The 14,684-nt window shown below is 41.0% G+C and overlaps 1 protein-coding gene across 2 annotated transcripts in view; it reads right to left on the bottom strand.

The window, feature by feature from the left end:
* LOC137237513 (NFX1-type zinc finger-containing protein 1-like) overlaps positions 1-14,684 on the bottom strand; it is a 101,238-nt gene that overhangs the window by 12,058 nt on the left and 74,496 nt on the right. For both annotated transcript variants that reach the window (XM_067761221.1, XM_067761220.1), the window contains exons 5-6: positions 14,000-14,681; positions 13,572-13,927 (exon numbers count right to left, since the gene is read on the bottom strand). In XM_067761221.1, coding sequence (XP_067617322.1) covers positions 13,572-13,927; positions 14,000-14,681 — 1,038 coding nt within the window. The remainder of the gene's footprint in view (positions 1-13,571; positions 13,928-13,999; positions 14,682-14,684) is intronic.

Below are 14,684 nucleotides of genomic sequence, written 5' to 3' on the forward strand. Positions count from 1 at the left end.
ATGCAATGCAGTAGATAGAAAAATGGTTCCTATATATATAGATGGGAAACAAATTCAGATGGAATTAGATACGGGTGCACCATGTGCAGTAATGAATTGCAAAACCTTGCGTTCGATTAAACCAAATTTTAGGTTGTTGAAGACAGATCGACGCTTTACAAGCTATACGGGCCACAAGGTGAACTGCATTGAACGGGTCGTAGTAACTGCGACAATAGGGAAAACTTCACGACGACTTAATTTGTATGTCGTTCAAGGAGATTGTGATACACTTTGCGACCGAGAATGGAATTCGCACGAGAAATAAACTTCACTGAACTGTTTTCATCGTCTAACCGAATCAATACTATAAATTCAACAGCACCAGAACTATCAATAAACCAACAAACGCGACTGCAACATCTCATTACACGTTTTGAGGACATCTTCAGTACGACAGCTGCGAAGTTGAGTGGGCCACCTGCAAAAGTAAAGCTCAAAGCTAGAGCAACACCACTTTTTGCGCGATGCACCGATGGCGCTGAGAAGGAGTATGCCCAGGAAATAGATCGTAAAATTCAGTCAGGTTTTTACAAGAGAGTAGAGAATTCAGAATGGGCCTCAACAACACACGTAGTAGCAAAAAAAGAATGGGTGTATTCGCATTACCGGTAATTATAAGCCCAGTGTCAATCCAAAAATGATCATCGACGAACACCCGATTCCAAATGCAGAAGATTTGCTCAATAAAATTAAAAACGCTACAATATTTTGTCACTTAGATATAACAGATGCATAAACGCATTTAACAATTGACGATGAGTTTGCGTATGTATTGATATTAAATACAGTGACGCATGGGTTAATACGACCTACTCGTGCTAGTGGTGGGTAATGACACTATTTTTTGAGTTTTAACACAGTAGCACAGGCACACTTTGCAGTGTTAACACATTGTATTGACACAATTGTGTTATAACTGATTATCGAAAGTCGATATGAGTGTTGGCACAATATCAGAGCACAGTACTGTGTTACTTACCTCTAACGCGACGTTTGACGCCATTTAGAAAAGTAAATAATTGCAACATTTATCTTCTTTCATACTCCCATGTTTAACTTTGAGTATACATTTTGTGCCCACATCTTTTAAACGTAATAACGTAATACACAGGCAAGATTATGAGTACAATCAACACACAAGCAAAACACAAGCACAATGGACTATGTATGTACGAATGTGCACTTACGATCTGAGTGTCATACTCTGTGCTATAGAAACAGTCAGCTTTGTGCCATCGAGTGTGCCACTGTGTTATAAATTAATCGATAAGTGTGCGTGTGCGTGCCGCACATTACTGAGTGTTAACATTATAACACAGCACAGTGCTGTGTTACTCAGCCTTAACTCGTGCGGTATATGGAGCAGCAAATATTCCAGCTATCTGGCAAAGAAAAATGGAGACTGTGTTACAGGGAGTCCCAAATGTTTTAAATATTTTTGATGATATCTTGGTGTTTGCTGAAAACTTCGAGCAGCTTCTGATAGTTTTGGAAACGACACTAAATCGCATTAAATCACATGGTTTACATTTGAACAAGTCAAAGTGTGTCTTTGCGACACCATCGGTGGAGTTCCTTGGCCACCGCATCGACGAACAGGGCATACATAAATCCGAAAAACACATTGAACCGGTACTAAACGCTCCCAAGCCAACGACTTTCGAAGAGTTACAGCTGTTTTTAGGAAAAACCACGTATTATAGCGAATTTATTCCAGATTTGGCCACAAGTGCACGGCCATTGCGGGATATGTTGAAAAGAGAGAAATTTTACTGGACTAAGGAGGCAAACGCGGCGTTTGCCCTATTGAAAGAGGCGTTGGTTTCACCTCAAGTGTTGATGCCATACGACCCAACACTACCTGTACTACTGACAACAGACGCGAGTCCAACAGGACTAGGAGCCGTGCTTTCACACCGTTTAGAGAACGGGACCGAACGGCCAATTGCATACGCAAGTCGAACATTGAATGCTACAGAACAACGCTATCCACAGATTGACAAAGAAGCATTGGCAATTGTGTGGGCGGTTCAGAAATTTTTCAAATATTTATACGCGCGTCATTGGACATTAATCACCGATCATAAGCCATTGTCACAAATATTGCAACCTGACAAATCGCTTCCAGTATTATGCATAAGTAGAATGGCGAACTACGCAGACTTTTTAAGCTGATTTGATTTCGAGGTAGTGTACAAGAGCTCAAAGGCGAACGCGAATGCCGACTATCTTTCACGCGCCCACTTTCAGCCGCCGAAATCATTACAAATTAAGCAGTTGCAGCAGACAGCCATGACGAATCTAGACGAATATGATGAGTTCGACCACTTCATGATTCGCCAAATCAACCAATTACCACTAAGCTCAGAACACATAGCAAGAGAGTCCAGAAAAGATGAACGAATGGGTAAAATAATTAAACTACTGGAAAGTGGCCAGTGCTTGAAAAGCGCAGGGTACAAATCCCCAGAAGTCAATTATAAGTTGTCCTCCGGATGTTTGACGTTCGAACATCGTGTTGTTATTCCACCAAAATATCGAAACAAACTGCTTGACAATTTACACACGGGGCATTTAGGAATTGTTAAGATGAAAGGGATTGCTCGCTCATTCACATACTGGCTGGGCATAGACAATGATATCGAGAATATTGCGAACCAATGTGATGCATGTGCAAGACAAGCAAACAAACCGGCAAAAAGTGAGGATCATCATTGGGAATACCCCAAGGGACCATGGGAACGTATTCACTAGACTATGCGGGACCTTTCGAGGGAGCGATGTTGCTGGTAATCTCCGACACATACAGTAAATGTTTAGGAGTGAGAGTTACTAAATCTATAACAGCAACGGCGACAATTGCATTGTTGGACGAAGTGTTTGCGGCTTACGGCGTGCCGCTAACTGTCGTTTCTGATAATGGAACAAATTTCACTTCTGCAGAATTTAACAACTTTCTGACAGCAGTTGGTGTTAAATATCACAAATATTCAGCGCCGTATCACCCAGCAACTAACGGACAAGCAGAGCGTAGCGTACAAACAGTTAAGAAAGCATTGAAAGCGATGGGTACTACGAGTAGCTCATTAAAGACAAATTTGAATGAATTTTTGAGGCAATACAAAAACGCACCGCATGCAACCACAGGGTCATCACCAGCGCACAAGGTTGAATATGATTCGACCAGAGGAAATTTCAAAGAAGGTAGAAGAGAAGCAATATGTAAAGTCCAAGAAAACTATTAGAGAGTTTGAACCAAATCAAAATGTTTACTTTTTGTCTGGAAATCCACGAATTTGTAAGTGGCTCGGGGGAACCATAAACGCACGTCTAGGTGATCTGCACTATGAAATACTCTTCAATGGGAAAAATGTAAAACGGCATGTGGACCAAATAGGCAAAGCCCCGGTTTGACCTGATAAAACAGCTCGGGAAGTTGGGGGGATCGGAAGATTTTGAAGGCTTTGCTTCGGCCAATAGTACAATAGGGCAAAATCCTACATCGACACCGCATACAACACCTGAAACAAGTAGGATACCTCAAATTCCACGGCGATTAACCAGACAGAGAAGGACACCTGTCGGATACTCACCTTAGCCCTTGCAGAGGAGGGAAAAATGTTATGTATGAAACGAGATGGCAGCGCCACGACAATAAATTATTTATATATACATCTGGCAACTGCGTTGCCAGAACATTCTTTATCTTCTTTATTACTTTTTTATCTTTCAATTGATACTTAGCCGCATTAACTTTAAAATGTAAAAATTAACTTATTTTATTAATTAATTAAACACTCATATATAAAAGTGTGGATTTGGCTAAGGGCCTGCTTATGCTTGCCTGGATCAAACGGATGTGTTGGCAGGTGCCGGATCTCGTTATAGTGCTTTAGGAGATGTTCCCTTAATCCCCGTGGAGGTGGTGCTAAATCAAGCAGTTCTTTGCTAAGATGCCCTGGTTTGTGACAATTAAGCAAGAACTGCTTGTTCAGCATTTCGTTGTGCTCTTTAATATTGAGCTCTTTGGCCTCACTATGTAGATGGTGTTCGGGCGTCATAAATCCGGTGGCAGTTCTGATTGCAGCATTTTGGCAGGACTGTAGCCTTTTCCAGTGTGTATTTTCAAGACCAGGCGACCACACTGGTGACGCGTATCTCATTAACGTTTCTTTATCTTTTCCCCATGTGCTGCCGGCAAGCGGGTTGAGGATTTTGTTGCGACTTTGTACTTTAGAGACAATCTCGGTGGCATGAGCCTTGAAGGTTAGAGTATTTTGAACGTTACCCCTAAGATCTTTGGGTGACTGACAGTCGGTAGTGTGACACCATCGACGCGTACGTTCAATATTTGCGACATCTGTCCCTTCCACGTCGTAAAGATTGTGGCCGTGGATTTTGTCGGTGAAAATGCCAAGTTCCGATAGGTGAAGAAACCGGAAAGATCGGGGAGATAGCTGCTTATTTTAGAAACTAATTCATCAATCGAAGGGCCAGGTCCTGTAGCCATAATCGTGCAGTCGTCAGCATAGGAAATTATTGTGAATCCTTCTGGTGGGGAAGGGAGTTTTGATATGTAAAAATTAAACAGAAGTGGAGATAGGACACCACCCTGTGGTACCCCCTGTTTAATTTTTCTAGGTTTAGAAATTTCGTTCCTAAATTCAACTGACGCCTGCCGACCACTTAGGTAATTAGCGGTCTATCTTTTTAGACAAGCAGGAAGGTGTGAGCTTTCAATGTCTTGGAGTAGCGTGCCATGGTTGACTGTGTCAAAAACTTTTGACAGGTCAAGTGCCACGAGCACCGTCCTATGATGGGGTTTTTGCTGATTTAACCCGTAGTTAATCTGAGTGTTAATGGCATTGAGCGCGGTGGTGGTGCTGTGCATTTTCCGGAAGCCATTTTGGTGCGTGGCTAGGCGGAGATTTGCCGTGAAATGAGGGAACAAAACGGTTTCCAATGTCTTTGCTACTGGCGAAAGGAGGAAATGGCGATACGACTCGCCTTCATTGGCAGATTTGCCAGGATTTAGTAGCGGGATTATTCTTGCCATTTTCCATTTTTCGGGAATGACGAAGGATTCCAGTGACAGGTTGAAAACATGTGTTAGGTATTCTATTCTCTCATCGCCAGGATGTTTAGGCATTGGCATGGCTATTCCGTCGGGGCCTATCGACTTGGAACGCCTGGCCTTACGGATGGCTCTGAACCTCTGTGGGGTGATGGTAATTGGTGGGACATCGTGTTTATGTTTATGGGCTCGTCTCTTTGCACGACGTCTGGCTTTGTCTACAGAAGAATGTATTTTAAATTTCCGGCAAAAGCCGCTCCCGCATTTCTTCGAATCAGATAAAGTTTTATCACCGAAGGCTATAGAAACTTTATCATTGTTTGGTAGGATTAGACAGGGATTTAACGGTCGACCACAATTTGCCAACACCCGCAGAGAGGTTGCAGTTCCTTTTATGCTCCTCCCATTTGGTACGTTTATGTTCATTTACCAGCCGCATGATATCCAAATTAAGACTCTTAATAAGGGGGTCTGTAGGGTGGATGTGTCCCGCAAGGTCACGTTCTCTTGGTAAATTTGCGGCTTCGGCTGGGAAATGTGGTATGATGTCAGGTATTCTACGGGCCGGTATGAAGCGTGCAGAAGCTGAAGCGATGACCCTGCGGAACGCACGCTCGCCCTGCCGGACATCGGTCGGAACGGGAAGAGCAGCAAATGATTGGTTTGTAATGAATGTGTAATCTTCCCAATTGGCTTTCTTAAAATTAATGAAAGCCAGTGAAAGAATGGAATTCGACTTGTCGTCCTTTAGTGTTTTCAACTGACGTGTTTAGTTAAGTGACAGCAAAAATTGCTTTTAAAATAAATCCGATTGTTCTAAATAATTTTATAAGTTTTGATTTTGTATGGCATTGTTTATTAAAAAAATATAGGATTTTGTGAGCTCGAGGCCCTGCTTTGAAATAAACACTATGTTAATATTCATACATTTATTTGGTCGATATTTCGACTTCAATCTGAAGTCATTTTCAAGACTTGTTTAAAAAACACAACATGAAAAGACAATATACAAATATATTGTAACGATTTTACTGCAATTCCCCTTATTTGCAATTTTCTGCCCACGTTTTTATCGCTAAACTGTTGAATAAATAACTCCAATACTGGATAATGGAAAATGGCCTTTATTAAAGTACTTCACAACAACACTTATACTTTGCAACGAATAGCTTGCTTAATAACCAAACTGATTGATAGCTCAAATGAAAGTGATTTCTCGCCTCTACTGTCGCGCCTTTTATACTTTTTGATTTCTCATTGCATACTTCTACGCTTCTCCATTCCAGAACTTACTAGTTAGTTATCAGCTACAAAATCGGCAGCCACAACTACGTTTATTCTTCTCATTTGAGTAATACTTGCACAAAGTATTGCCCTCTCTTGTGAGCAAATAAGATATATGCATGTGTTTGTGCATTGCTTCTCCGCTGCTCGTATACGCACATATGTGTAGACGCAATTATTGATTCGTTTATGTAGATACATAATGATTGATCAATGGATGTGCATGATATCACTGTTTAGCATCGGCTTAGAGATGACAGTACCCCTTAGTGTTGCTAATATTGTAACACTGCCCTCCACTTAAGTCTCATCGTCCCGATCAGACAAATCTCTCGATCTAAACGCTGCTAGCCTCTCCAAATGAACCACTTTCATTTTGGTTCGTGGTTTGCCAATGGTTTTTATGCGGTACACTACATCGTTGATCCGTTTTACAACTTTGTATGGGCCTTCCCAGTTACACTGGACAAACCTTTTTTCCGTTGTGGGTTGTATAGCAGCACCAAATCTCCTTCCTGAAACCCTTCCCAATTAATTGCTTTATCGTACCTCGCTTTCATCTTGTCACTCATAATCTTTGCTCGTTGCCTTACCAGATCGTGTATCTCTCTCAGCTCTTCTTCCAAGACACCAGTGGATTTCTTGACATTCCTCTCCGCATCGGCATCTATCCCATACTTCAAATCAGCTGGCAATCGAAGGTCATTGCCAAAAATTACCTTTGCGGGAGTTTGGCCCGTTGTCTCATGTACTGCCGATCGGTAGGCCATCAAGAATAATGATATGTGTGTATCCCAGTCCTTATGGTACTTGTCTACTACTTTCCTTAAATGCTCCTCCAATGTTCTATTGAAACGTTCCACCATACCATCGGACTGAGGATGCAATGCAGTTGTCCGTGTTTTTCGAATGCCCAACTTCTTGCACATTTCTTGGAACATAGCTGATTCAAAATTCCTGCCTCGGTCAGAATGTATCTCCATTGGTACACCATACCTTGCAACCCATTCGTTTCTAACCACTTCTGCTACTGTTTCTGCTTCTTGATTTGGGATTGGGTATACCTCTGGCCATTTACTGAAATAATCCATAACATCCAGTACGTATTTGTTTCCGTGGTTGCTAGTTGGGAATGGACCTGCGACATCCATGGCGATCCTTTCATATGGTGCACCTGAAATACACTGCTTCATCTGGCCATGACTTCGTGTTTTGGGCCCTTTCGCTCTGTTGCATACTTCGCAGTTGGCAATCCACTCGTAGAATCTCTGCTTAATTTTCTCGAGCGTCTTTGTGATTCCAAGATAACCTCCACTTGGACCATTATGCAGCTCGCTGAGCACCTCAGGAATCCTCTTTCTGGTAACAACTATTAGTTTCTTCTTGCATTGACCATCCTCACTCTCCCATACTCGATGCAAGCAACCGGATATCAATTCTAAACTGTTCCACTGTGCCCAATATGACTTCGCAATGGGACTCTCTGCTGACATCTCCTCTCTGCTTGGTTTTTCGTTTCGTTCGAGCCCTTGCATAACATGTGACAGATCTGTATCTTCTAGCTGACACTTTCTTAGCTGTTCCTTGTCCCATTCATCTGTACATTTTATAGTCATTAGTCGGACATCTATAATGTCTTCTTTAGCCTCGGCCTTTGAACAGTGCTTGCATTCCAAACTAAGTCATAGCTTTGTAGTCGCTCGATCCACCGTGCCAATTGTCCTTCCGGATTACGGAACTGCAGAAGCCATTTCAACGCTGCGTGATCTGTCCTGACGCGGAATCGCTGGCCGTAGAGGTATTTGTGGAAATGTTTAATGCACTCTACAAATGCCAACAGCTCTCTCCGTGTAACGCAATAGTTCCTCTCTGGTTTTCCAATTGAACGGCTGTAATATGCAACTACCTTCTCCTGTCCATCGACCAGTTGTGATAAAACGCCTCCTATAGCATATCCGCTCGCATCTGTATCTAGAAAAAACGTTGCTCCTGGAATCGGATATGCCAACATTGGGGCAGTGCACAAACGCTCTTTCAATGTTTGGAATGCTACTTCTTGCTCCTTCTTCCATTCAAAAGCTTTATTTTTTTTTTGTTAGCTCGTGGAGACTATGGGCTACGCTGGCAAAATTTGGTACAAATCGGCGGTAATATGTGCACAGCCCAAGGAAACTTCTTAATTCATGCAGATTCTGTGGTCTTGGCCAATCCTTTACTGCCCCTATCTTTTCATTCGCTGTACGGATACCTTCTGTCGTTACCTCGTGACCCAAATAATTTACTTCCTTTTTAAACAGCACACACTTTTTGGAACTTAACTTCAGACAAGCGCCAGCTATTCTCTGGAATACTTCCTCTAAGTTTTTAAGATGTTCATCAAAATTCTTGCCCAATACGATGATGTCGTCCAGGTACACCAAGCATGTTTTCCAATGTAGTCCTTTCAATACCTGATCCATGAGTCTCTCGAAAGTAGCTGGTGCATTACATAGTCAAAAGGGCATTACTGTAAATTGCCAAAGACCATCTCCGACGCTGAAGGCTGTTTTCTCTTTGTCTTCCTCCTTCACCTCCACTTGCCAGTAGCCGCTTTTCAAGTCCAGTGTGGAAAACCATTTCGTACCGGAGAGCGAGTCCAGAGTGTCGTCAATTCTTGGCAATGGGTAGCTATCCTTTTTCGTAACGTCATTTAACTTCCGGTAGTCCACGCAAAACCTCATTTTTCCATCCTTCTTCTATACAAGTACTACCGGTGAGCTCCAGGGACTAGATGATTGTTCAATGACGCCGCTGTCGCTCATTTCTTGTATAATTTGACTCACAACTTCCCGCTTCGCCAGTGGAACACTACGTGGAGCTTGACGTATCGGCCTCGCGTCTCCAGTGTCAATTTGATGTTTCACAACATTGGTGCGGCCTGGTTTGGAACCATCCTGGTCAAATATGTTTGCGTACTTTAGGAGCAGTTGCTTTGCCTTACTCTGATAATCTTCCTCTAGCCCCTCCGTCCATGCCGTGATGTCATTTGAAAGATCAGTATTAGTATCGTGTTCCTGGAGCTGTTCACAGTTAATAATTACTTCAGCCTCTTGGCATCTTCCCAAAATAGCTCCTTTGGTCAGTTTGAGTGGTGACTTGAACTCATTGAGTACTCTTACCGGAATACGTCCATCTTGTTTTGTCATAGCCGGGGTTTTTCCTACAAGTATGTTCGGTGCTGATTTGTTTGCTGCTTCGACAACCCACAATTTGTTTTTCCCAAATCTCCATCAACCTTTGCCCAGATGACTGCTTCGGATTTTGGTGGTATTTGCTGACTCTCTTCCACCAGTACTCGTTTACTGCTGTAGCCTCTCTCGTAGCCGAAATTAAGTGGTACATCCATGCTCTTATATCGCACCGTCTTGCTTTGCATGTCGATCTTGATGCCCTGGTCGATTAAGAAGTCCACTCCAATTATGATGTCATCAACAATCTCTGCCACTATAAAATTGTGTACTACCGTGACGCTCCCAATTGCGACTTCACATGATACTTCTCCTAGAACCATGCTGTCTTCTCCAGTGGCTGTACGCAATCTTGCTCCATGCAATGATCTTATCTTCTTGTTGACTAAATCCGCTCGAATAATTTAATGGGATGCACCCGTATCTACAGTCAGTAAACGTTCCTTTCCATCAACATGTCCTCCAACAGTAAGATTGCTTGACCTTCTTCAAATTTGTGAGATAGAGATTATGGGGCATTAAATTGAGGGAGCCAGCTGTAGCCCCTTGCGGCTGACTCGCTTTAGTTTAACGATTGATTGGTCTTGGAGATCTGCTCATCTCTTTCAGCTCTGCGTTTACGACTACCCACATTGTTGGAACTGTTAGGGTTGGTGTTGCAATAACGCGCAATGTGCCCTGGCTTTCCACACTTAAAGCATTTGACTGCATCATTATTCTTCTGCTGCGTACCCTTCAATGCTTCCAAAATTGTGTCTACCCAGTCTGGCCTCTCCACTTCCACGCGATGAGCTTTGTATGCGGGCTTACTTAAAAGCGACGCTGTTTCTTGAGTCAGTGCATAGGATACCATTTCTGCGAATGTGGGTTTTGGGTTTGCATATGTCGCTCGCTTCGTTTCTACGTCCCGTATGCCATTTATAAAACTCTGGATTTGTACCCTCTCGGTGTACTCCGCGGGTGCGTCCGCATTTGCCAAATGTGCCAACCTTTCAACATCCGAGGCAAACTCCTGCAAAGTCTCATTCGCTCTTTGGTGGCGGTTTTGCAACTCAATTTGGAATATCTGTTTTCTATGCTCGCTTCCATACCGTCTCTCGACAGCGGCCATCAATGCTTCATAGCTGTTCCGTTCGTACTGTGGAATAGTCTGAAAGATTTCGGCAGCTGGTCCTTTCAATGCTACGAAGAGTGCAGCAACTTTATCTTCAGCATTCCAGTTGTTCACTGTTGCGGTCTTCTCAAACTGTAGCTTAAAGACCTGGAAAGGAACAGACCCGTCAAAGGATGGTGTTTTTACCTTTGGATTACTCGCTGAAACAGCTGGGCGATTTAATTGCAACTGCTTCATACGACCCTTCAAATCATCGACTTCTGCCTGAAATTGAGCGATTTTTGCATCCTGCGCTTCCAGCTTTGATGTTACCCTTGCTTCCTGTGCTTCTAACTGTGAAGACATTTGTGCCACCTGCAATGATAAGCGCTCTCTTGTTCTTCCATCTTTGATGTTATGCGTGTCTCCTGCGATTCCAGTTGGGATGCCATATATGTCTTCTGTTCTTCCAGTTGTGTTTCCATCTTGGATGTTATTTCTAACGACATTTCTTTTAAAGTCGATGTTTGTGCAGATATTGCAGCCAAAATCATGTTCAAGTCTGTGCTCGTAACTGTCTGCGATGTTTCGTTTTTCTCTTCAATTGTTGTTGTTGTCTCGTCCCCATCAGGATAAAAGACATACTCGTCCACATCAATTCCTTCTGATTCCATTGCCTCTCGTAGCCGTGCCTGAAGTTCGAGTTTAACGCCGCTTGTATTCAATCCACGGTCTCCAACTCCTTCTTCAGTTGCTGGATCTTCAATTCACTAAACTTTTCCTGTTGTCCTCTGGAATTTATTCAACAATTCCTCTTCTGACACCAATTGTAACGTTTTTACTGCAGTTCCTCTTATTTGCAATCTTCTGCCCACGTTCGTATCGCTAAACTGTTGAATAAATAACTCCATTACTGAATAATGGAAAAATGGCCTTTTTTAAAGTACTTCACAATAACACTTATACTTTGCAACGAATAGCTTGCTTAATAACCAAACTGATTGATAGCTCAAATGAAACTGATTTCACGCCTCTACTGTCGCGCCTTTTATACTTTTTGATTTCTCATTGCATACTTCTAGGCTTTTCCATTCCAGAACATACTAGTTAGTTATCAGCTACAAAATCGCCAGCCACAACTACTTTTATAACTTCTCATTTGAGTAATACTTGCACAAATTATTGCCCTCTCTTGTGAGCAAATAAGGTATATGCATGTGTTTGTACATTGCTTCTCCGCTGCTCGTATACGTACATATGTGTACACGCAATTATTGATTCGTTTATGTAGATACATAATGATTGATCTATGGATGTGCATGATATCAATGTTTAGCTTCGGCTTAGAGATGGCAGTACCCCTTAGTGCTGCTAATATTGTAACAATATTAATTATATCATATACATACATATATTTATAACACTGTTCGACTTATGTACTTGCATGGAAATGCATGATCGACATGATTTCTCTAACTTTAGAATGATGTCCTTCATATTGTTAAATACTTGTCGGAGTGAATTGTTGTATGTGAACGCTATTGTGTATTTTTCCCTGTCAAATAGGTTCGAACTTTTCATTCTTTCTGCCAATCCGGGAATATACGATACTGACTTATATAATTTAATGCCTTTTTCACATAAGCTTTAATTTTTGGCTCCTGCGTAAAAGTTGTTAATAAGTTTATTTATCAATTCTCTGGGGATTTTGTTCTGTTCTAACGTCTTCTTTATTATGGCAATATTCTTTTTGTGAAATATTTTCTCACCTATCGTGAGAACTCTACTTATAAAATTCTTCGCGGTATTTCTAACAATTTTTGTTTCATGTTTAGAATTGTAGTTAATTAATCTACCCGATGAGGTTGGTTTCATATACCAATGAATCCACAATCTGTTGTTTTTATTTATTACCACCTCTACTTATATCCACCTCTACTGTAAATATGATAGTGCTGTGGTATCCATTTAGCAATTTTAACATGCTTTCTATTTCTGTAGTTTTTACAACCGCAAAAATATCATCCACATATTTTGTCAACAATCGGGGTTTGCTCCTCGCGTATGTTTCAAACTTCATAAGCAACTCTTCCATAACGATGTCAGCTATTATCGGGTAAGCTGGAGAACCCATGGGCATTCCTGTACGTTGCTCGTAAATCTTGTTATTGTATTTGAAGTAACGGTTATCCTTGATGCAGAATTTAACCATGTTAAGAAATAGTTCCTTTGTCATTGATGTATGTTCTTTTATGTCATTCCATCTTGAAGATATAAGTTCAATGGCCACATCCACAAGGATGCTAGGGAACAAGGAGACCACATCAAACGACACTAAACTTTCATCATCATAAATATATGTGCCTTTAATCTTATCTTTGAATGTGAACGAATCTTTGACATTATATTTGGACGATGTATTTAAATTTTTGAGGATTTTGACTACATATTTGCATAAGTTGTAGGACGGAGCGTCAATGGACGAACAAATGGGTCGGAGCTGTATGCCATCTTTATATATTTTCGGCAGACCATATATTCTAGGAGGGTTTGCGTTTTTGCATGTAAGGAAATTCTTTTCTTTCAAATCGATAGAACTAATATTAAACATCTTTTGGACTATTTCGTTGTTCCTTCTTGTAATTTATTCGTTGGATCGCGTTTCAGTACCCTGTACGTTGAAATGTCGTTAACTAACATTTGCATCTTTTGGTCGTATTCTGGTTTGTCCATGACGAAATATCGACCAAATAAATGTATGAATATTAACATAGTGTTTTATTCTAAGCAAAGCCTCGAGCTCACAAAATCCTACATTTTCTAAATAATTTTACTTAGCTCATTTACTTACCAAAGACCTATCTTCATTATTCTTGTGAGTATAGAAGAATAAATTGGCCGTCATATAGGGAACTTTTGGATAACTCTCCACAAACGCATCATTCTTCAGTACTTCATAGAACGTAGGATGCATCAAATCAGCAATACAAGGACGCATACGATATTGTATATGAAGTGTAGATCCTTTCAAATTGTTAACAAATAAGCGTTCGAATAATGAAATGTTTAAATCGTAACTGTAGTAGAAGCTTGAGGTATATGGCTGCAACTGCATATGATCGCCAATCATTATTATATGTTCCGTATATGGTGTTAAACAAGCCAAAGCATGTGGTTCCGAAATTTCGGCAGCCTCTTCGAAAATCACTGAAGTCATTTTAAAATTTGGTTTAAAAAAACATTGTTAATAGCATTTTTGCGGATCTATAGATAACATACCAATTTTACTCTGTAGTAAGCGAAACAAAAAATTCGATTTAGCAGCACAATTTGTGGTCATAGCAATAACATCAGCTTCTCTTGCTGAATAAAATTGAAACATCAAGCGTATACTTTTTAATTTTTCAGCAACATCGCTAACGTCCTTCTGTGCGTTTATCAAAAGTTGATATGAATCTTCGCTGCCATCGAAATTGGCATGCATTGATTGTACTTTTTGAAATTTCTTTTTAAATTCTTTTTTAATAATATGGTACAAACGTTTAAGATGAGGATTAACAGTTTCTTCTGCGGTGGTGTCAAAATTTACGTTGAATTTTGAAATTTCCGGTAAGCGAGTTTGGCTACCAAAACGTAGAATATTTCTGGTGTATGCAGAGAGCTTCAATAAAAACTTATCTAATGAATCATTTGTATAAGTGATCAAGACTATTGGCGTCCTAGCATTTTCAATAAGAGTACGCACTAAATTTACGGAAAGATGAGTTTTACCGGTACCAGGTGGTCCTTGTATTAAGCAAAATTCTTTTGTCAAGGCTTCTAGATATGCAACCCATTGCGATTGGTTAAGCGATAATTTTCGCGGCTTGCATTTATAAGAAGAATTTTTCAACTTGAATGAATCGCCGTCAAAAGTATAAGACATATCTTGCTTTAAGTAGTTGGGTTGACGTACATCTTTCTG

Source organism: Eurosta solidaginis, chromosome 1 (genome assembly GCF_040869045.1).
Source record: "Eurosta solidaginis isolate ZX-2024a chromosome 1, ASM4086904v1, whole genome shotgun sequence".
Taxonomy (NCBI): domain Eukaryota; kingdom Metazoa; phylum Arthropoda; class Insecta; order Diptera; family Tephritidae; genus Eurosta; species Eurosta solidaginis.